The sequence below is a fragment of the Triplophysa rosa genome, linkage group LG6, assembly GCF_024868665.1.
Source record: "Triplophysa rosa linkage group LG6, Trosa_1v2, whole genome shotgun sequence".
NCBI lineage: Eukaryota > Metazoa > Chordata > Actinopteri > Cypriniformes > Nemacheilidae > Triplophysa > Triplophysa rosa.
Window position 1 is genome coordinate 1963578 of NC_079895.1, and position 24832 is coordinate 1988409.

At 38.0% G+C, this 24832-nt stretch overlaps 2 protein-coding genes across 4 annotated transcripts in view; one reads left to right on the forward strand and one right to left on the reverse strand.

Annotated features, from left to right (window-relative positions):
• Nucleotides 1–22127, forward strand: part of csrnp3 (cysteine-serine-rich nuclear protein 3) — a 44479-nt gene extending 22352 nt beyond the window's left edge. Inside the window, exons 1-5 of one of the 2 annotated variants that reach the window (XM_057336300.1) lie at nucleotides 5321–5695; nucleotides 10952–11163; nucleotides 15064–15320; nucleotides 15980–16276; nucleotides 17874–22127. In XM_057336300.1, coding sequence (XP_057192283.1) covers nucleotides 10965–11163; nucleotides 15064–15320; nucleotides 15980–16276; nucleotides 17874–19025 — 1905 coding nt within the window. In that variant the 5' untranslated portion in view covers nucleotides 5321–5695; nucleotides 10952–10964 and the 3' untranslated portion in view covers nucleotides 19026–22127. Of the gene's footprint in view, nucleotides 1–5320; nucleotides 5696–10951; nucleotides 11164–15063; nucleotides 15321–15979; nucleotides 16277–17873 lie in introns of those variants that run through there. The other variant, XM_057336299.1, reaches the window with a different exon arrangement.
• Nucleotides 21695–24832, reverse strand: part of galnt3 (UDP-N-acetyl-alpha-D-galactosamine:polypeptide N-acetylgalactosaminyltransferase 3 (GalNAc-T3)) — a 36277-nt gene continuing 33139 nt past the window's right edge. For both annotated transcript variants that reach the window (XM_057336302.1, XM_057336301.1), the window contains exon 11: nucleotides 21695–24023. In XM_057336302.1, coding sequence (XP_057192285.1) covers nucleotides 23910–24023 — 114 coding nt within the window. In that variant the 3' untranslated portion in view covers nucleotides 21695–23909. The remainder of the gene's footprint in view (nucleotides 24024–24832) is intronic.

The following is a 24832-nucleotide window of genomic DNA, read 5'->3' on the forward strand; positions in this document are numbered from 1 at the left end:
CATGTTTTGCTAGTTGGCTGCAGTATGGGATATTCTCATTCTGAAAAAGCGTTTGATTGGATAAAAATGTACACAGTAGAACAGGTCGTCAATATTTGTGATCCGTTCTTCTGAAAGAGAAAGACAAAATTTTGAACATGAATATGAATGACACCGAAGCTAAAAGACTTTGATCGAAACATTTATGCATTTGGCAGACGCTTTTATCCAAAGCGACATTCCAAAAATATATATATTTGTTCATGTTCCCTTACATTTAAACCCACAATGCAATACTCCATCAACTGAGCCACGGGAACATGAAAAGCTACAAAACTACAAATTATCTTTTTAATTTTTAAATTATTTTTACAATCCAGTAGTATTTACCTCCCGTAAAAACAGATCTAGGCATGAACATTGCTGAACAAGAGTTTGTAATGTATAAATCAAGGTAAACAGATTGCAACCACAACATAAAATGCATAACAGTCTTATCAGTTGTAAACTTAATTTATTTTGCATTATGCAAATCTAATAATCTTCTCTTTCGCACTGGAGGTGAAATATGACCACAATATACGCTATGCTCTCGACAGGTTTCACCTCTTTATCACGAAGGTCATTTCAGGTTTAGTTTTTTTAATACGATGTTTCAGTGTTTATTATAAATCATAGCCTGTAAACACATTGAAAACTCTGTAATGAAAATGTGATTGCACAACAAGACCCCACTGAGAGAAGCCACAGTTAAAATGACTGTATCATTCACAGTATAACAGCACAGCACTGGTTTATAAACACTGGCCCGTGACCTTTAAAAAACAAATCCCTCTTATTTGCCGTTTTTATGTTGTGTTTGTAGATCGGCTCTCACATTGATTTTATGAAGGCAGTGTTTATATAACTCAACTGCAGACCTCACAGACTGACAGCACAACATCATCCTCAGATGTATATCATTATTCAGGCTGTGGTGTTGCCCGTGGGACAGCAGATGAGACCTGACGCTCTCGAGCTTGATCTTTCTGGCTCTGTGTGGCGTATGATTTATAAGATTAAATATGACTATTAGAGCATTGAAAGGAAGCAACTGAACTAAAACCACCTTTTAATAAAGCACAATGTGTAAAAAGATGTTTTAAGATGTAACAGTTTTCTTTAAACATACGTACACATTGCTAATCTGAATTTAACCAATACCAAAACTCAAAAACAATAGAGGGTATGCACGTGACGTCACTTTTCCATGTGAACACGCCAACACACTCAGTAAAATGGCTGCTTACAATATCAGGAAACGAGTGATGCGTGGATTGCGGTTATAGCCGCGGGTCGGGCGGGTAAGGTAATAAAAAAGTACATTCTGATTAATTGCGGGTGGGTCGCAGGTGGATGAGATCAGTCATTAATTATGCAAATATTACATTCTCTAAAATATGTGCGTCGCGAGGATGGGACGGGGGTCTCTCTCTCTCTCTCTCTCTCTCACCCTGTTCTCTCTCTCTCTCTCTCTCTCTCATTTCTCTCTCTCTCTCTCTCTCTCTCTCTCTCTGTCTCTCTCTCTCGCTCTCTCTCTCTCTCTCTCTCTGTCTCTCTCTCTCTCTCTCTCTCTGTCTCTCTCTCTCTCTCTCTCTCTCTCTGTTCTGTCTCTCGCTCTCTCTCTCTCTCTCTCTCTCTGTGGAGACTTTCCTCTCGGCAGGCCACAGTGAGAGTCACACTGGCTCTGTCATGCATTCTGTGACCCCTGCGTCACTGCACAAAAGACCCCTCAATGTATCGCTGCAAAATGACAAATCACTGCGACATGCCGTTTGTCAACGTAAACATCAGGACAAAAGTCTCTGTCATTATTTACCTGCCGTCATGTCATTCCAGCCCCGTTCGTTAGCTGTGAAGAAAATTTCTGGAGAATCGTCATGCAGTCAGTCACATCTATAAAACTCCTGAAAAACAGAAAAGTACAATGACATCATACAGGTTTTGGAAGGACAAACCAAGCCAAATGTCTTTTTCTATTTGTCTGTCTTGTGTTCATGAAAAATATCAAAATTCAGTGAGACTAATGCTTGAAAAAATTCTATTCTCTGAAAAACACTTTCAAATTGACATTTTTCTTAAATTATAGTAATAATTGAAGGGTTGAAAAAGAAGGTCAGATGACATCAGTATATGATGAAAGAAACAAATTCAAGTTTTTTTATTCTTTGGAACAAAATGTACTTACTGTATGAATCATATACACTCTCAAAAAACGTGCTATAGAGTTCTTCACAGTAATGCCAAAGAAAACCTGATTTTGTTCCCCTAAGAACATTTTAGTCTAAGGTTCTTAAACAACATATTCGTTTTAAGCTGTTTTTCTCTACAAAACATTTTGTGCAACAGAACGGTTCTGTGGATGTTAAAGGTTCTCTACAGAACCATGCACAGCTTGAGAAAGAACATTTTAGGAACCTTTACTGAAATAATATGTATTATATAAACTGCTATGCAAATGCATATGAATTAATTGAATTATGATGGACAATGTGAAAGTAAATAGGTGACCAAAGATCTTAACTTATGTCAAATTCTCATCTTCTGTGTGTGCCTTCGGGTGTGACTCACATGAGATCGTCCTCCAACAACCGGTTAGCATATGACCTGAAAGTCAGCAAATCTGATCATCCTAAAGAATAACATTTACATAAATGCAGGTTTGAGAATGAGATTTAAAAATCATGCATTGAAAGAAGAAAACCTTCTAGCTCCACTTCTATCTTTCTGTCGGTCGTTGTGTTGAGATGGTTGTTTAAAGTGTCCTCAGGTGTCTCTGTCGGTTTTGTTCTTGAGTTCAAACAGAAGCACACAATGAAATGATCTGTAATGTGCACAAACTTTAATCGCTAGAGCTTTACGCTTGGCTTCAGTCCCTGAATTAGCAGTTGTGTGAGAATGACAGATGTTTTTTTTAACTCGGTCAGTCAGGACTTTGTTTATTGTTCTTTATCGGCAACGCCGCCGAGTGTTAAACGCTATCCATTTATTACGAAGCACTTTTAAACTCCTCGGCCAGCAGAAATAATGACTTTCTTTTGGCTCCGGCCTTCGATTTATTTCCACAGCCGCCGTCACAGCCAATCATCTCATTCGGAAACAGGCTACATATTTGCATGTGCACTGTAAAAAACAATAAAATGACAATATCAACCAGGATAGATAGCATCATAACCATCATGCATTAGGCCTACTGACTGATAATCAAAGTGATATTTGAATAAGTATAAAATATATAACATAAAAATTGCATTAATCATATTTATGACCAACATTTTGGGATTGCCTTTTCTGTGAAAGCATTGCAAAAATCCGGCAAGTCAGAATCTTAATGCCTGCCTGCCTACATCTCGGAACATTCTTTAGGAAATGCACCTATGATGCTTTAAAAAGGCAGCCTACGTAGGCAGCTCACTAGTTTTTGGAACCCAGCCTGCGATGTGTAGGAAAGCCGCTTGGACAGACATATGCTTTGCATCTTTATGTAATAGAGCTCCTGGTATGGTATGAGAGGCAATGCAAATTAGATATGACGGTTATACAATAGCAAGATGGAGTGGAAACTAGAAGGAATAATTCAATTTTTCCGGTGAAATCGAGAAGCGAGCCATGCTGATCTCTAATGGCTCACAGCACCACAAGGCCAGAGATTACGGTCAGGATAAGAATGTTTTACACAAGGCCACTGGTGCACTATTAAGCATCACTAGATCCACAGCAATGATGTATCATTTCGAAACTAAACCATTCTCAACAACCGTCCCTCTTTCCAAAGAAATCTCAGTCCGGAGTAAATCCATTTGCAGCCAGTCTGAACCTTTATTAAATCCGAGACACACACACACAAACTCTCATAAATGCTTTAAACGATAGCAGAAACGCTCTATATGAAATCTGTTTTAGACGGGATTATGTTCTTTATAATGAATAATCAACATTTCTGTGTGTTTTATTTGAAGGATTTGTTGATTTATACGCTTCTTGCACTGTAATGGCTCTATGCTTGTTTTAAAGCGAGTGGAAATACACTTTAATTAGCAGGAATTAGAGAGGCTGAAAGTGAAGAATTACAGCTGGATTTATATTGACACAGACACATACAGCTCGCCTCACGTTTAATTGCTGTATGGACTTTAGTTAAGACTCAGGAGAGCCTAATAAGGGCACATTTTACTTAATTACAGTAAGTCTGAATGCCTCGCTCACCCACAACTGTATTACTGTACTGACACACATAACCATGGTTTTACTATAGTAAAAGTGTTGCGATCATGTTTGTTTTTGTGGATTGATTACCATTTGTATAACCACTAAATATTGTTTTGCTGCCTCTAATTTTATTAAAAGTACAATCTGATTGGCTCCACGAGTTGTTTAAGCTTAATATTTAAATGTTTTACTCATCATGTACTTTAACTGAACAAAATATGTTTTATCAGCGATTTCAGCATATTTTTATAGTTTAAAATAGTTTTTAAAAATTGAAATTGCCAGTAAAGCCAATGTAGTTGGACTGAAGGCAGTAAAATGAAATGAAATGAAATAGACTCAATAAATAAAATACTACAAAAGCCAAAAATAAGGGTTACAGTAATAAAATAAAATGAAATAATAAAATAGAATATAAAAAATTAAATAAAATACTACAAAAGCAAAAAATGAGGGTTACAGTAGTCAAATAAAATAATAAAATCAAATGAAATATAATAATAAATAAAATATTACAAAAGCAAAAAAATAAGGGTTACAGTCGTTAATGGTTATTATTCATAAAGGCCGTCTAAATAGCTACAGTAAATGTATGACCACAAACTGTATTTAACTATATTTTACAGTATCGTTTAACCATAGTAACCACAAATTAACGTTAAAATTAGTTTAACTATGATATTTGTAGTAGAACTGTGGTTATAAAAAGGGTAATCAGTATACTGAAAAACATGATTACTATGCATTTACCTTTAATAAACCATGGTCAATATTTCCTAAGAGCAGTAAGTACAAACAATTCTGACTCCATGCTGACTTGAAATGTGTATTTGTGAAGCACATGTACAAGTTCATTACCACAGATCCCACAGAGCAGACGCGTGTGAGAGTTTCACTGTTTATATTTGTATTTTTGGCTCATTTTTCCTGCCCTCATTCACCTCTACAGTGTGTCGTGCTGCGCTGGGTATCGACTGCCTCTCCTTGCACTGTTTTTACTCTCTCTCTCTTTCTCTCATGATGTAAAAATATCTGCAGACTGCAAGAACACAAGCAAAGCTGCCTCTCTCTCTCTCTCTCCCTCAGACATCCCACCCATGTGATCTCTCAGGCAGGCAGGCAGGCAGGCGTCGTTGTTCTCAGTCTACAGCCCTTGCCGGCTGCATCTAATGAGTCTTTGTGTGGCCACAGCGAATGAGAGAGAGAGACTTTGGTCTTTTTATATTGAAGCATATAAAACCACAGAGCGGACGGAGACGTCTCTCTCGCCCTGGTCACCTCTCTCTCTCTCTGCTGCTTTCTGTTTCTCCCCTCCTCTTGGGCTCTGGGGATCTCGAGTCACGGGCGGCGAGAGCGAAATGGATGGCCCTCATTCGCCGGTTCTCATCTGACATTGAATCGTCTCATTCACATCTCTCCGAGAAAATTGGAGAAGCGAGGGGGCGGAGTTACAGAGCGGCGCACAGAGGTTGGTGCATTCAGGAGTGAAGTCATGTCTCGTGCCCCGTGTTTATGTTTTGAATGGATGTGTCATGCCTGACCGTGTCATGTGAGGAAGTCTGAGAGAATCTGAGGTTGATTTGGGTTATACGGCAGCAGGGAGACAGCAGGAACGTGTTACTGATGGACATTTTGCTGTAACATTTATACTTCTGCATATCTGCATGATTGTCAATGGGCAGGACTAATCCAATGGATGGATTACCGTGAAAATTCAAGGGGGACACGTCTCAAACAAGTCAAGGAAACTTGTATTTAAAGCTCAAAGCTAACTTTAAGGTCTTCACGGTTGCTGAGCAACAAAAAATGTACAGACACATGTGTGCGTATATCAGCAGCTTTAAATGTGGCTCATCATTAGTACTCAGCTGTCTATTTTATGATATTAGGGGTTTTTTGCTGTTTTTAAGTCTTGTCACATTATGTGTTACATAATATGAATCTATTTCTGCACTCGTCAGGACTCATTCACTGATTGTGAGAATCCTTATCTTTTCCCACATGAAAAAAAATACTGTTGTATTTACCATAGTAAACTGTCCTAAATTGTAGTATACAATAGTATTCTGCAGTTTTACTAGTAAACTGTACACATTTACTAGAGTATGATTCAAAAACACTATGGTATCTAGGAGTTTACTATGGTAAAAATAGTACACTACAGTATTTTTTCAAAACAGAGTTTTAAAGAAAAGAGAAAATAATCGGATACAGTAAAGTATCATAACCACAGTAGTGTAGTAACCCACAGGAAATACTATGGTATTCGGCAGTATTTACTATAGTAAATCGTAGTACACTGTAGTATAATTAATACAGTATACTGTAGTATTAACGTGAAATACTGCAGAATACGCGAATTGATGAACTGTAGTAATACCATAGTATACTTTACTTTAGTAATGTTCAAAAACACAATTTTAGTACAGTGTACTATAGTATTCTACAGTATTTTTTCATGTGTGAAATGCAAATGGAAATCTGTCTGGCAAAAATTTTCCTAAGGGACCCTTACGAGAGGTCTACAGGAACATCATCTCACGCGGCGGTGGCTACTAAAGGAAGCATTAATGGTTGCAGGTTGTCATTGGCAGCGGTGAAGTACGTTTGTGTTTTTTCTACATGTGTCTGTAATGCACACAGCTCAGGGAGTGGCTGTTTTTGTCTCGGCCGGTTTGTGCTGCAGGATTTTCGCTTGTAACAAGCTGCAAGTGTGCTGTGGAAAACTACAGCGGCTAGAACACAAAGGGGTGAGAGAGAGAGAGAGAGAGAGAGAGAGTGAGAGAGAGAGAGAGAGAGAGAGAAAGAGAAATAACTGTGTGAGGAGAGCAGCTCTCAGCTCATGTTACCTTGAGGTAGTAGATGTCATGCCAATTCATTGTGTCAAGAAATGGAAAAAGTTGTATTTCATGCTGTGGTACCGGAGCAGACCACTTGGAAGCTGACCGTTTCGAAGCTGGAGCATCACCTCAGTAGCATCTATGTTAAGACAAAAAAAATAAAGCCAACAGAGAGCCAATCAGGTGGTTGTTTTCATCAACGTGTCATGTAATTGGTTCATTCTGTGTCATGCAAAGTGGTTAAAAGTACAAAGCAGAAAAATGATCTTCAGACGGATACCCTGTGATTACAGAAGCGCTGTCGCATGACTTTATTTTTGGATCTTTGAGAAGCGTGCGCTAGATGCCCCAGAGACCAAAACGTGAAATCACCCTCAAATGAGAAATGTGCTATTTGTGCAAGCGTATTAACATCTCCATGGCAACCGCTTCGGGCTCGGCATCCGCTGAGGAAGAAAAACGCGAATGGATTTTCAACAAGGGGAACTAATTATGATGATTACGAGAAAATTGACTTACATTGTGTCCCCGAAACTAGACAAGCTATTTTCAATTATTCGCATCTCCTGCGTCTCGCAGGACCGCTGCGGGAAACGGCGGGTATCTGATGGACCGGGGCTTTCCTGAATGTTCGGCCTTTCAAGAATGATGTCTCTCAATTCAGTCCTTTAACATTTGGAGCAAATCAAGGTCTTGAAGAAAGCTTTCCGTTATCATTCTCATTCATCTCAATGCATGACTCAAGTCATTCATTCATGCGTTTAACAAACACTTTTGCTATGATTTAGAAAAGCAAAGAAAGGCGAACTCACCTCAATACGCTGCATTCAGGTAGCATATCTGTGTGGTTCCATAAAGAACCTTTAACATCCAGAGAACTTTTCTGAAGGTTCTTTATAGTAGAAAAAGGTTCTACAGACTATTAAAAGGCATACGATTTTTAAAGAACCGTTTACTGAAAGGTGCTTTGGGAACCAAAGATGGTTTCTATGGCATCACTTCAAAGAACTCTTCTCATCGATCTCTGTGCACTACGTTCCAGTTCACCAATATATATATACTGTATATATATGTTGTTGGGAAAATACATATTATACTTATACAAGGTAAATATACATTTAAGTGCATTGTAAAGGAAAATGCAAGTCCCGGGACATACTAACATGTACAGTAACGGTGGTGACCGGTGATGCTCAAATGCACATTGTGATGTTAACAATAACACATCAAAGCTTTTCTTCATTCATTATTTCTGAATACTATTTCATTTATTAATACACTAAAGCATCACTTTTTCAACATAATTCAGTATTGCATCAGTAAACCGTGTACATACATTTTAATGTATACTCATTTTAACATACTATGATTTTGGGAGATACTACAAATTTTGAATACTGTTTAGGACAGATTTGGGACTTAATCGATTAATTGCGACTATTTCCATCCAGAATAAAAGTTTGTATTTACATAATACATGTATGTGTACCGTGCATATTCATTTTGTATTTCTGTTGTGTCCTACAGAGAGAGAGAAAGAGTGAGTGTGCAAGAGAGAGAGAGAGTATGACCGAGAGAGAGACATTCCATGGCAATACTGTGGTTTGGACTTTATCCAACCACCAAAAACACACAGAGAGCAATGAGAGGCCTCTGTTGAGTCCCGTGCAGCCTGAAGCCGAGATTTCTCGTGCCTCACTTCACCATCCTCACAGCTCGGTCTTCTGCCATCAGCCGGTAGCTCAGCAAGTCTCACGAATGATGCGTTGTGTCTTTCTGTCATTCATTAATGAGTCTGCCAGACAGCAGAGCGTGTGTGCGTGTGCGTTCTGTAGCTAGAGAAATCATCAGGAGATGAGGGAGAATGATGCTGTCAGAATGTGACAGTATCCGTGTGTGCAGTATCCAGTGAAATCCGTGTGTGAATCTGTCCAATGAAAACAGCCTGAAAGATTCTGCCACTGCCGAAAACTACATTTCAGAGCAGTAATGAACAAGCTAGATTTTGCTCAGACGTTTCTCTTTTATTGCTCGGGAGATTTGATGGAGTTCTTGATTGTGTTTTATTTAAGTACCGATTTAGTCTCTGATGTTTCACCTAAAATCGAAGAAATAAAAACAGACACACATGAAGGTGTAAATGAATGTAGATTGTAGAAGTAAAATAATCTGGAGTTGGGTAAATGTGATGAGAAATGTTTGAGTTCATATTGAGATATTCAATAATATTGACTTTTGATTAGGGATGCACCAATATGTAAATTTTGGCCGATAACCGATAATTCTTGAACATTGGAAGCCGATAGCCGATATATTGACTGATATTCCGTATCTAAATAATATAACATTTTCTGAGACTGAAATTTTTTTTCTCTCCTGAAAATCATGTACCAAGCCCTACTTTACACTAATTAAAGATCTTTTAAACTTTTCTGGTATAACGTTTAATTGTTAGCAGCATGCAGATGAAGTGGTTCAACCAGAGGAAATGATTCACAATTTATCGGCTATGATATATCGGCATAAATTGTATTATCGGCCGATACCGATAACATTGAAAATGACCATTTATCGGCCGATACCGATATGGCCGATAATTTCTCGTGCATCCCTACTTTTGATTGCAGACTTGACAAATCTGAGCTCAGTTTGACACATTGTTGACATCTCTTCTCAAACTCTAATGACAGACACAATTGTGAGATTTCTGACACGTTTCTCAGGATATCTGAATTATCTGAAAATAATTATCTGAATAATTATAAAAAAATCTGAAAAAAGTTTCCATTTGCACTATTTAATCTCATTGATGTCTTGGAGAAATAACTGAGATCTCATCTGTGATTTTTCTTTCTTACTGTGTTTTTTACCTGGTTGCTATATAAGGGTTCTCTGGTGGCTAACGTTGCCAGACAGACGGAGAGACAGACAGGCAGATGTCAGACAGATAGATGGGTCTTTTTCCAAGTGGCCTTGAGTAGAAAGACGAAATGAAATTAGACTTTAAGGTTCATGTTGTGTCCTTGTGCTATGATGAATACATTCTTGAAGGCAATCCAGTTATTTTACGATGGGAGAGAAAAGCTCTAAAAATTCATTTCATGTTTCCAGCGTGTTTTCTTTCCTGAAGCCACTCAATCAAAAGCAGACGAAATGAACTTCCTGGAAGGTTGAGGTAGAATTCAATTAGCCGTTTTTTCCCTGCTTCCATCTGCGGTCCTGTGTGGCTTGTAGTGATCAATGACTGTGGGAAATGGCAAAGAGGAGAGGAGAGAGAGACTAGAGAACTAAATAGGAGAGCAAAGGACAGCAAAGAACAAGAGGAGGTTGTGTGTTAAAGTGGCCTTGAAAGTATTTTTCTGTCTTTTCTCTTCAGGGAATATTCTTCATTAACAAGTTCAAAGCCGTAAATCCAACCGAACAGTTTAGAGATGAATCACAACATCACGTGAGCATGAAACATGAATGAATGAACTATGACGCACTGATGATGTCATCGAGATATTTACAATGCTTTGTAACAGCAGACGTTGTTTTGGTGGATTTCATTTGTGAATTATGAGTAGTGTTCACTCCTTAACTGTCCTGATAAGGGTTCTTCACATTGATGCCACAAAAGAACCATTTCTGGCTTCCCAAAAAATGTGCAAGGTTGGAACAGAGAATGGAACCACACAGCCTGTCAGAGAACCTCGTGAACTTGGGAATTAAACAATTGATATCATTTTAAATAGGAAGTTGTACTCAACCTCAAAGCTAACGGTCAGTATATATCCTGAAAGTTTCGTTAAAAATGAAAGGGGTTTTTACTTGCTTTAACTTTTTATTTTTACTTACCTACTGCTTAACCTCTCTCTTTCTCTCTCTCTCTCTCTCTCTCTCAGCCTCCCGGCAGCCATGAGTGGAATTCTGAAGAGGAAGTTTGAGGAGGTGGAGGGGGCGTCTCCCTGTTCATCTGTGAGAGAATCGGAGGAAGAGGAGATCTCCAGCACCGAGAGCGGAGACAGCAGCGACAGCGTCAACCCGTCGGCTTCACACTTCAACCATTCCTCACCCGCAACTTCTTCATCATCATCGCACACACTACAGCGCACTGGTGAGAAAATCACAACATATATAATAAAAGAGTTTTGTACCAATTTAAGGAGCAACTCGACGTCAATTCAGTTTAACACTCGAAACAACAAAACATCCAACCTGATCTCACGGGAATTCTTAACTCTTTACGAGGTGAAAATTCATACGTTGCGGGTTGTTAAAAAAATTACGATTACTAGAAAAAAAGCAATACGCTGTAAAAATGATTTGTTGTTTTAACTTAAAAAATCAAGTTACCTAGCTGCTTTGAATTTTTTTGTTAATTCAACTTAGAAATATTAGTTAACATAACAATTTTGCATCAAATTCACGTAATAACTCATATTTTTACGTTGAATTAACTCAAAATTTGAAGGTAGATTGGTAACTTAATTTTTTACGTTGAAACAACGAATACATTTTTACAGTGTCCCACCGCTAACCCCGCCCCTAAACCTAACGTCACTGGTGTGAAGGCAAATCGTACTAAAATGTTCAAATGAGATCGTATGAATTCTCACGAATTAGTCAAAATTAGCCAATTTGTAAAATGGTTACGTTTTTGCCGTGAGATTGTGTTGAAATATCACAGTTACAGTAATGCACTTACAATGGAAATTAACAAGAGCAGGCCATAAATATTAAAAACTAAACTTATTCAGATGATAATATAGAGTTGTAATGGAGAGACTGCTATTATAGATTTATTCATTGATGTTTGTGTAATACTGGTTACTTTTCAATACTGGTAAAGCTTTCACGTGATATAGAAACCAGAAAGGAATTGTGTATGGATCAGACTCCACAAAACCTAGATATATTCCCACCTAAACAAAGAATATTTAGACACTTTACAGCTCAAATTAACAGGTTTACTTCATATTTTATGTAAGTGCTTTTAAAAAATATGAGATTTACTTATTTTTTGTGTAAATTTGCACACCGTTTTTTTAAGTCAACTTAAAAACTTTTGTAAATTAACACAAAAGATTAAGTAAATCCTACTAGCTTTTAAACACTCAAAAACAACTGCTTTACCTCGATTATAAGCTCATAAACATAACCGTTATTTTTGCATTTTAATCAACTTTCTGAAATTTAGTTTATGCTATAAAGCTTAAGCTGCGAGCTTATCTTCCATTAAACCTGGAACGAGCACTGAATTGTGGGTAAATGAGAAGATGGGAAATACAATTTTCCGTAGAATGTCCTCAGGGGAGACGCTACTTCAAAATTGGGACTAGAAAATAGAAACGGCCCTTTGAAAGGAAAATCCATCATTCCGATTTGATATTGATCTTCACGTGCTGTCTAAAGGGTGCTTGAGAAAATATTAATCATCACAATAAACGTGAAACATCTGGCCTGATGCCTCTCATCATTAAGAAGCTGAGGCGTGTTTCAGCTTTTTGTTTCCCGGCATTTGACTTCACAATAAGATGGAGAACATTGAAGAGCGCTTCACCTGACAAGCATCCGTCATCATTACCACTGAAAATGAGCAGGGCTGGTATTTTAAATCTCGCTTCCAGAACTACAGGTTTCTACTAAAAAAAGAAAAGAAAAATCTGTTACAGTATATGTTGCACCCCGAGGTCCCGTTTTAATAAAAAACATGTCAACACAGGAAAGAAAGAAGCTGTGCTCGCCGAGCCATTTCATGAGGTCTTTAAAACAATAATTACCCTAGTAAAATAATATTTGTGATCATAAAACATAAGCCATGAGGAGTGTTACAGCTTTTGAAATCAATGCTAAATGATTAAAGCTCAATAAATGAGGTGAGCTGGAGAAGAGTTTTATCTTCCGTGTCAATCATTCTCGCTGCTCTTCAGTAAATCTCTTTTGTTAAATCACAGTTCACCTCTCTATGCTTTCCATGGTTTTGTGGCGCTTGTCCACTTTGATTTCCTCATTAAAGAGTAATTAGAAGTTTATGTGGACCAGATGTGTGAGGACGACCCACAGGACTGATGTTCCACTTTAACTCAATGTTGTAAATTGCGCTTCTAAATTGTCCAGTAGATGCAAATACGCTTACAAAAGCATATTTTGACCGTAAAGGTACTTTAATATACACCATTAATTGAACAATGATCATTTTTAGATATAATATTCCAGTTATTTTACACTAGATCCACCCCAAAATTCATCGCTCTCGAATATTGCTTTTCATTTTAGTTTATTATTCAAATTTATTCAAAGAGTTTATTTCATAAAAGTTTTGCTATGTCGTACACAATCACTATAAAAGTTTGGCTGGTATTTTTGCCGTGTTTAAAAAAGAAAAGCCCTCTGCTGTAAAGTTCCTGAGTCAGTCGGAGTTTTGTGTGTGTGTGATGTATTGTGTTGGCGGTTCTGGGCAGGGGACCGGCAGCAGCAGATGGTTCTTATTTGTTCTGTTTGTGTCAGACATGAAGAGAGCTGTGAGACAGTAATGGGTAAACTCCGCTCTCGTGAAGACCATAACGGGGATATTTATACAGAGAATATTTACCATCCCCCTTTTAAAGGACTTAACAATGGGGGTCACGGGCACACCGCTCGCCACATATGAGCCACTAGAGGCACACGTGAGATAAGATATGCTTAAAGGGATCATTTACAGCTAGCCGTGCATTTAAAGCCACAGTTTGTAAAATCCGCCGCTAGAGGGCGCACATTCAAAATAACAACAATGGCGTAGCTTGATGACGCTGTGAAGGAGTGTGGAATGATGGGATCTGTTGTCTTCAACCCCACCGCTGATGGCCATCAATCAGACGGGAACGAAAAATCATGTTAATCATGTTTCTACATCAGTGAAGGCGGTAACAAAGGGTAACGCGGATATGACGCCATTGACAGACGACTGCACAGCCCCGTGTCACTGTTTAAAATAGCGATTTTCTCACGATTTACAAGTAGTTGGAAACATTTGAGATATTGCAAGTACTCAGCTGAACAAAATATATAACAGTGGCCTAGTGGTTTTTGGATTTTTTAATGCAAAATTGTTACAAACTGTACCTTTAAGGGTTTTAATGCCTCCGCTAAGTGCATTCCTTTAATGCACGGCTAGCTGTGGTTTATCCCACTTATACCATGGTCATTTGCCAAGTTAAAGCTGTTATTGATGTTTACAGTGTGTTTTTTACCAAACAAGTAAAAATGATTTTCGTCAGTTAAAACATTGTTGATCAAACTGATTGGAACTACCTGTGCATTACACGGTTTTAATGCACACCTTCCGGCCAATCAGAATCAAGTTTTCAAACAGGCTATGGTATAATAAAATGTATTTCATAAGTTTCCTATTTTTTATTTATTACTATACTTTTCTTGTCTCTACCATTTATTCGTTTCAGTATGTATTTTTTTCTGTACATCTGCTTTGAAGAATCTGCTATAGAAATAAACGTAATAATTGTAATATAATAAACTTTGATAAAACCATATGTTCAATTATTTGCTTACAGTACGTCTATAAAATATCTTACTTTTTTTAAAGCAAAATTATTAGAGATGTAATGAAATTTTTGTATTCATGTTGCATAGTTTTACTTGGAGTGTAACTGAAGAATAATATTGATATCTTTATTTATACATTTATTTATGTATTTGCCTATACATCTTTTACAAAATATTTGAAACTTAATGGAACATTTTTGGCTAATGATGCAAAGTAATTGTTGAGTCCAAGCTGTGAATCGATAGTCCAAACTTTTACAAAAATTTGTGCAATATTAATATGCAATGCATATGGTGTACATGTAATACCATACAATATGATAGGAAATGAATGATACATCACCCAACCCTATTTACTAGTCCAAAAAAAATCACAGACGTAATGCACGGTTACGGGAAAGACACATCAACGTCTTTCAAATTCAATAACCAACGCGTAATTCTATTTGCCTTTGATTGAATGTTTCAGTGTCCATCCTGAAGCAAGAGAAGCGCATGAGGACGCGCAGGGTGCGCTTCGAGAAAGTGACGGTGTATTATTTCAGCCGGCGGCAGGGCTTCACCAGCGTGCCCAGTCAGGGTGGCAGTACGCTGGGCATGTCGAGCAGACACAGCTGTGTCAGACAGTACACGCTGGGAGAGTTTGCCATGGAGCAGGAGAGAATCCACAGGGACATGCTCCGAGACCACTTGAAAGAAGAAAAACTCAACTCTATACGACTGCGGGTACGAAAACGATTAACATTCCCCAACTGTCACGGATACATTTGTGGGTGTGGATATATTCTATTCTATACATTGGGTTCCTATTCGTGAAAAATACGTTTCACCGGTTTGAAAGGAATAGTTCACGCAAAAATCTAAATGCTGTCATTACTCACCTGAATGTCTTTCGAGAACCTATACACAACTCCTTCCCTGCTAAAAATGAAAGAATAAACAAATGTTAATGGTTTCCAGTACAAACATCATTACAGACCATCAGCTGTTAACCATTAAACCCATTACTGTAATGGTTCTACTGGTATGTGATGGATTCTATTGGTGGGATGTTAAATCCTACAGGAATAATGCCCAATACACACTACAAAAAGGCATTTTGTAATGGTTTTAATAGAAAAAGATAATGGCTCATAATGGTATTTTATTGTAAACCATTAGAATTTCTGTAATGGTTTCTGTTGGGGTTCTATTTTTTTTTTCAGCAGGGATACCAGAGACCATTATAGTATCCATTAAAACCAATAAAATTCCCATTATAACCATTAAATCCATTACAATTTCTGTGATGGTCTCTGTCATATATTGGCCAAGGCTGTAAAGTATAGAGAACTATAAATGTCAAAGAATGAACTAAAAGCACTTTTCGCATTTGTCACGTACAGTTGACGAAGAACGGCGCAGTGGAGTCAGAGGAGGCGAGCGCGCTCACGCTGGATGACATCTCTGACGATGATCTAGACATTGACAACACGGAGGTGGACGAATACTTTTTCCTGCAGCCGCTGACCACTAAGAAGCGACGCGCTCTTCTGCGCTCCTCCGGCGTCAAGAAGATCGACGTGGAGGAGAAACACGAGCTGCGGGCCATCAGGGTCTCCAGAGAAGACTGCGGCTGTGACTGTAGACTCTTCTGTGATCCGGAGACCTGCACCTGCAGCCTCGCTGGAATCAAGTGTCAGGTGCCATAAACACACAAACATCACACTGTTGGCGAGTTTGAATCATTTGCAGAAGAATGACATTTTACAGTTTTGTTATTGGCATTCTTCTCAAAAGACAATTTCTGTAGCCTAACACAAAACTTTCTTACTGTGACTTTTTACATTTTAAAGTGATAGTTGACCCATAAATGAAAATTCTGTCATCATTCACTCACCCTCTTGTCATTTCAAACCTTTATGACTTTCTATCTTTCGTAGAACACAAAAGAAGATATTTTGAAGAAAGTTGGTAGCCGAACAGCACTGGACCCCATTCACTTCTATTGTACGGACACAAAACCAATGCAAGCGAATGGGGGCCAGTTGACAACATTCTTCAAAATATCTTCTTTTGTGTTCTGTGTAAGAAATAAAGTCATACAGATTTTTAGAGGGTGAGTAAATGATTAATTTGATCACTTTAAGTAAGCATGGTATAATATCAGTGCCAGAAAAGCTGCTATTATGAAGAAATATATCAAAAAAATATTGAAAGCTGCAGTGTGTAATTTTTAGGATGATCTGTTGACAAAAATGCAATGTAATATACATTACGATGTGTCTGGAGGTGTATAAAGACCTTACAAAATGAATCGTTATGTTTTATTACCTTAGAATGAGCTATTTCTATCTATATACACCACGGGTCGTCTTCGCCATAGAATTCACCATGTTGTTTCTACAGTAGCCCTAAACGGACAAACTTCTCTACAGAGCGTGTTTCGTAAAAATGTTATCTCCTTTGGCAAAGAGGCAAAAACGGGATGACACGTTTGAGGAGGGGTGTGGTGAGCCGTTGGTTGCAATTTACAACCTCACCACTTGATGCAGCTAAATTCCATACTGGACCTTTAAAACATAGACCTCATCTATAATTTCTCAAATCTTTCTCTTGACACTGGGGTGCAATATATTCTGAGCTTGTTCTCAAGATTCACACAGTTTCTACAAAGCTTGTTTGTATCCATCAAAAGATGTTAGAATTTGAGAACACGGCAGATTTTTGCCTCCCTCTATTTACAATATATTAAGGCAAAGTCTGTCAAAGAAATGTACAAAACAGATTAACAAGCAGAAAGGATTAAGATGTCACCAAGATGGCATAATGGAGATAAAACCGATTTAGATGTTAGAGAGCGGATGTAGATCAAACTGAGACAGCTGAAGAAATGTTGTGTAGGACGTCACGTCTTCAGAAGAGAGAAGCTAGAGATTGCTCTTACAAAAAAGAAGTATTTATTTTGTCAAGTATACTTAAATAAAGCTTAAGGATATTTTGAAGTATTCTTTATGTAGTACAGTAAGTAGACTGAAATCGCAGTACTAATAGTATACTTGTAAGTGTACTATTTTAATACTACTCACTTTTTATTCATTTATAAAAGTATACTTTAAAGTACACTTCGAGTGTAACAGCAGTAAACTTTGAGGACACAATGAGTTTACAACTACATTTGAACAACCGTTGACTAATTCAGGTACAGGAAAAGAAACGTTATATACAGTATATACTTATATACAGAAGTACCCACGTGTTAAGAACAGCTGTCCTAAACTGTTGTTTGGGTGTCAACAGGTGGACCGTATGTCGTTCCCTTGCGGGTGCACCAAAGAGGGCTGCAGTAATGCCGCCGGGCGGATCGAGTTCAACCCCATCCGTGTTCGGACTCACTTTCTGCACACCATCATGAAGCTGGAACTGGAAAAGAGCCGTGAACAGCAGCAGAATTCCGGCCCTGCTGCCACGGCAACCGGAAACGGTTTCCACGGCGACCCGAACGGTCACTGCAGTCCGCTGACGACGGGCCAGCACTCGCTGGAATACGCCATCCCAGATTCTGTACCGCCGAGCACCATCATGCACCTGCAGGCGGGCAACGACATGGACGACACCCTAGAAGAGGAAGATGACGAAGAAGAGGAAGACGAGGAAGAGGAAGAAGAGGATGATGATGATGATGAAGAGGATGAAAATGAAGAAGATGAAGATGAGAGCAGCAGTCTGTGTAGTCTGTCCGACTCCAGCACGCAGAGTCTGGCGAACAGCGATTCGGAAGACGAAGATGACGAAGATAAGACAGGAGAGTTTGACGCGAGGTTGTCGAAGGCGACGACATGCGGCAAACAGGCTCCGCCCCCACCTGTGATGTGTTACACAGAGAACACGGTTGCGTCACAAAACCAAACAAATGGCAATTCCTACTTCATGAGCTCTACCCCAGAGTACTATACTATGAAAAACGTGACTCCGCCCACCCTGCTAGCCAACGCTAACCAAGCTAGCGAGGTTTACGGAGGCGACACGGCCACGTATCAAGACAGGGTCAATGACTCAAGTAGGGTCATGTCTCAGGGTCCCTTTAATGTGACCGCTGACCAATACACAGACTACACCCAGCAAAGCGAACAGCCATACTCCACTCACCACTTCACCGCGCTCGCTAACGGATCCCCGGCCGTGATTGGCTGCCGCACTCCAGAGGCGGATAAAAGCGTCCAATCCAAAGGGACCTTCGTTAGCCAATCGGGAGAGCTGAGCCAGATGGAACTCCAAAATTATCTAAATAACAACAACAAGAGCACGCAGGATGCTTACACTAGCAACGGGAACTGTTACGTAGCTGAACAGCCAAAGGAGATGCGTCACAATCTGCCGGACGTTTCACTAGCCGACAACACGAAAGGACCGACTTTACTGGATGCTTTCCCCGAGCCCACCCCGGTTTAAGATCGGCCTTCAAATATCCGGTCTAACGCTGGGGGAGACGGAACCGTACATTTGTATTTTTTCCTGGACTTTGCGAGAACAAATGTTATTTAAACCGTAAAATCAGATCGTATAAGCTTTAGACGCGAACATACGCCGCGCAAGCGCGTCAACGACGGGTCCACGACGTTGCGTCAGCATACTTGCGTATAAAGTACGTTCCCGGCCTGAGGCTCGTGCAATGTTTCTTGCGATTTCAAAAGTTCTAGTTTTACTCAGACGTGAAAGGAACTTTTCTATGTATCTGTGTTAGTTGTGCGGGGGGAAAACAAAGTAAAAATCGCTGTTCGTGTTCCAGTACGTGTATATCTAAATGTTTGATAACAGCATGTTTTTTTTAGCTTTCGTGGCTGGTTTATGGTTTTGTAAGAGTTCGATGTACCGTAAAAGAGAAAATAATAACGTTGAGTTTTCGTACACATGTATCATGCTTAGAAAGAGTTTGTGAAGCATGAAAACGGCTCTTGAAATACGCGCTCTTCATTTGCCTTTGCTTACGAAACCAAAATCATGTGTGGATACATTTCCTGAACGTTATTGCACTTTTCATTGGCTGATGTTACGCGGAGCGCAACCAATCGCTGTTTGAGCACTGATGGGGGGCGGGGCTATCTGGTACTGTGCAATGACTGCGGCTGTGTTCGTAATAGAAAATTAACGTTCTCCATACGAAATACTCCACAGTTTACATACTGAATTTAAGCGGGCTGTGCACACAGTATAAAATAATTCGGGTAGTATGTTAGTATGCTATTCCAAACACAGCTTTTGATCTTATAATTTTATGATGTCTCTAGATTTGGTGCATGGAGACGTGATTTATTTCTGCAATACTAAAAGGAAATTATCTGTCTGCATTTGCTTTGGAACGGCAGACGATTTGTTAGATAAGAGAATTAAGTTTGTAAACCAGATGAAGATGATAACAATGGTGAATTCAGAAGTCTTATGAAAGTCTTGCATTGTCTTTGGGATATACAGGTATTACTGACAAAATGCACTTTGCATCGAGTTGCTGCCATCGAAGCATTCCATTTCCTTCAGGCAAACATGATTTTTAAAAGAGTTTCAATTATATATGTTCTAGAAGACAATGGAATACTATTGTTAGGTTTGTAAAACGTACATCTATTGAGTTCGGGAAGGATTTTTAATCTAAACTCGTAAAGAAATGTTTTATGGCATGACATTTGTTTGCTCAAGATATTACAATTCTTCGGTTATTTCACTTACAAATGATGAACTCGGACTGAACAAATTGAAAAGATGAATTTGTTAAGTGCAATAGTTTACTCTGGTGGCTCACATAACATTCATTGCCCTAGTAAACAGACGTGATCTCAAGTCAGCTATGATACCCAGTTGAAGAAAGAAACAAAGAACACCATAAGAGTTCATTACTACTGTACTATCAACATCTTATGGAAAAAGTGAAATAAGAGCATGTTGGTTTTGGATGACATGGGGGACGGTAAAACCTTTGAGAATTTATTTTAAGGTGAGCGTTTCTTTTAAAGCACTGATGGGTTTAGAAATGAAGCTCTTTGTAACGCACAAGCAAACATTACGATGCATTCTTCGGTTTGTTTATCCTCTTGAAAGAAAGAGAGTCATTGTCAAACTGATAATGTCCCTCAAACTCAAGATAGGACAATCAAATGCCTTTGTATGTCATCAGCGTACCTCATGATGTGTTACAGAAATAATCTGATTTTTAAAGGTAAAGTGTGTAATATTTCTGCATGCTAGACTTTCAACTGTTCCAGCGTAAATTGCAACTATACAAGTCAACTCATTTTAAATGACAGACATCTGAAAGACAAAACACATCTATATTTGTCATTGAGGTGTTTTCATGGCCAGTAAACCATCACCTAGTAACCACTAAAACACCCTAGCAACCACAAAACAACATCCAAAAGCATTCGGAAGACTCTGGCATCATAAAAGCGATGGGCAAGCAACACAAATGTTAAGATCTAGTTTTTCATATAGTGCAGATATAACACGCTTCACCTTTAAAGATGACTGAAAAATAAACTGGAGAGAAAATGAAATGCTGAATGTTATAAAGGAATGATGTGATTGGAATACTGCCTTGGCTTTAGTAAGCGATGACTCGACAACAGAGAATGCCTTCATTTTGTAATTCATTTTTGCATTGATTGACATTCTGAGAAGGCATGGTCTGTGTGTTTTGCCTTTTAGAATTCATTTTCTGGATGCAGAAAATAAATTTGTCTCCGATTCACCTCGATACGTGTTGCTGATGCGATAAACCTCAGTCTCAGATGAAGCACGAAATATAAAACACAAGTGTACAAATGTAATGTCAGTAAGGCGTTGAACAGGAATCGTCATGTCATGTTACCAGTTAGAATCACAGTTCTCCTGTTTTAAGTATTCCTTATGAATGATCTATTATATGTGTATTTATTGTGCGTTCATTAAACAGTATGTATTGAATAAAACTTCTCTTTGTTAAAGCTGCTCTTTGTTGTGTAATCCCGGCTTTTGAAGCTTTGCAAAGGAGATTCAAGTTTAAACGTTTTATATACCACTCAATATTTTCCAACCTATACTGCATAAAAAAGATAGGCATAAAAATAGATACAAAATAAAAGCACACATTTCTCCAATCTCCAACTCTTGATAAGTTTACTGTGACTCTGAAACACACTCCTATAAAAATGTAACAATTTTTACAAAAATAAGTCACAAAACCTCAATTCATGAAAAGTAACAGTGATTTCTGACAGATGTAAACAGATTGCAATTGAAATAGAAGAGATTTTTTCTGCTCTTTTGCAGTTTTGTATTGCATTATAGAGACAGTTCACCTAAAAAAAAAAAATCTGTCATCATTTACTCACCCCCATGACTTTCTTTCTTCTGCAGAACACAAAAGAAGATATTTTGAAGAATGTTAGTAAGCAAACAACACTGAACCCCATTAACTTCCATTGTATGAACACACTGAGACATTTCTCAAAATATCTTTTTTTGTGTTGCACTGAAGAAAGAGTTCAATACAGGTTTTAAATGAGAGTCAATAAATAGATTTTTTAATCTGTAGGTGAACTCTGCAAATGTTCGGAGCACAAATACTTGTAGAACAGCGCCCCCTTCTGCCATTCTGTGACACTGTATGAGGGTCTGCACTTGCTTCATAAACCATTGTCACATGATCACGTTCGTTCTTATCAAATATTCAAGCAACTCAACACCATATCAACATTTACAAAAAAGATCAAACAGAAACAATATTCATTAAATAAAAATAAAGAAAATCCCACAGTTTGTTTCCTAAACAAGGAATGAGTTTGTGAATAGGGTCATTCCCCATATGCAGTACGTAGAAAGATATTTGACATATTTGTAAAAAATATTTCATTGAGAATTTCATTTAAAAAAATGTAATTCAAGTTTTGAGTGGCATGTATCACTCCAAAACATTTCACCTAAAATTACAAAAATGACAATTAGGGATGTCATAATATAACTGCATTGAAAATAATTGTGATATTAAAAGCTATTATTATCTACATCAATATTAAAGCTACACATATAATAATCTTGTGAATAATTCTGCATCGGTTTATTATTTCGCATTAACAGCCACAGTGGTTACAAACTCTCTCTCTCTGCCTCCCTAATCTCCTTTTTTGAGTGATTCATTGGCCAAAAAAGACAAAATAAACCAAATTAAAAAATGGATTGGACTGATTGCATTATCAAAAAAAAAAAATGCAATAACATTATAACAAATTATTTTTACTATGACAACAGTGTAGTGAAAACCTATATCGTGACATATCAATTTTTTTTAAAAGATGGTTAGAATAACAACATAAAAAGCTATTAATTAAATTACTACACATGCATATTATTATTATTTTGTAATTTACAGATTTGTACAAGTACTGCATAACCGGAATGACCCGTCTCACATCAGCATGCACAAAGACACAAATCCACTTCTTAAAGAGGGAATATAAAACAAATACTTTCAAGATGTCTTTGGTGTTGTAAACTCTTCATGTTGCATAACATGATTCTTTGAAGAAGATAAGGCCTCTGCTTTTTTTAGTCGTCCATCACGCGCATTTCACATTCAGAAACACACTTGATATTTAGCACCGGTGTGGTTGAAAGATTACAGTCAAGGTAAAACACAATCGTTCTAAGACAGGGGTCTTTCAGATATATGCATACTGTAAAAGAAAAGGACGAAGCGGACAGAACAACATAGAGAAAAGTAAAAAATTACTTCACTTTACTGCACTTTTCTGAGTGCCCAGTCCTTTTCTACTGGAATGTCTTGTGCTTTTTGGTCCTTTAGAGATATTCCAACTTTCCACAGCAATATTTTCCACGTACAAAAATAAATTAAAATCATATCTCTCTCAGATAGAAAACTGTGCAGTGTGTCCTGACTGTGCAGGGTCCAAAAATTAACACTAAAAACTTGAGTTTGGCTTTAAAAACTTCTATATGTAAAGAGTAAAAATATTGTAAAAATTTTGCTGCTCTAACAAAATCCCTCAATGGCTATTTTAGCATCAGATGTTCATAATTTTGTTTGTTTTTTTACAAAGGTTTTTTGTCCGTCTCCAAAACGTGGCAAAACATTCCGTGTGTGAAATATGTTCTTCACATCAAGCCACCAAACTTAATATGAAGAACAAATCCATAAAAAATCTGGAAAAATAATTTGGTCGTTTTATATACGTTTTAAATAAAGCAAATACAATTTTAAGGCCAGTAATTAATATTTGCTTCAGATAATTTTTTGAAAAATGAGGCGTGTATTTTGGACCCTGTGTTTACGAGCGGTCCCTCCGTTCAGATAAAGACCCAGAGCTGGAATCTGTCGGCTGGATTGCAGGGCACGAGAGATGGATTCTCATGAAGAGCTGTCAGGCACTTTTGTGAGGCCTTGTTATAAAGCAGCTGATCCTGCAGAAGGGAATACAAGAACACAGTGAGATCTATCAGCGCTTTACAGTTCAGCCAAATCACGAGAGCAAACATTAGCAAGTGTTAGACAAACACACGGGCACTAAAACTGAAGCTGGGAGATTATTTCCTCTCCTCGCCTTTGTTCTTGAAAATATGCTTTCGATTAGTCCACCCAAAATATTTGAAACAACTAAAAACCAAGATATTTCTTATTATTTGTCCATTTTTATATTGAATAAACTCTTTAAAAGTTAATATCAAGCTCTGAAATATTTTATTGGGTAGAAATGTTGAGTTTTTTTGAGCGGGAGGGGGGCTTTGAATATCGTTGAATACAGTGGGGGGCCTTGGAGGATTGAGAACTCCTGATCTAGACAGTATATTAAAACATCACATGATTATGCTATTTATGGTAAACTGCGTGTGTTTCCCCCTCTTTAAAGTGTTTACTGCAAAAATCATGGTCTCCTAAAAAGAGTTTAAAACAGAGAGAGATTGAGAGAGGAAGAGAGAGAGATCTATTTATATATTTTATAAAATTATCTTATATTATTCTCCACCTCGCACCATATGTGACCCTGGACGACAAAACCAGTCTTAAGGGTCAATCTTTTAAATATAGATTTTTACATAATCTGAAAGCTGAATGAATAAGCTTTCCACTGATGAATGGTTTGTTAGGATGGGTCAGGAGGACGATAGCTGGCGGAAATACAACGGTTTAAAACTGGAGGGAGGGAGGGAGGGAGAGAGAGAGAGAGAGAGAGAGACAGAGACAGAGACAGAGACAGAGACAGAGACAGAGA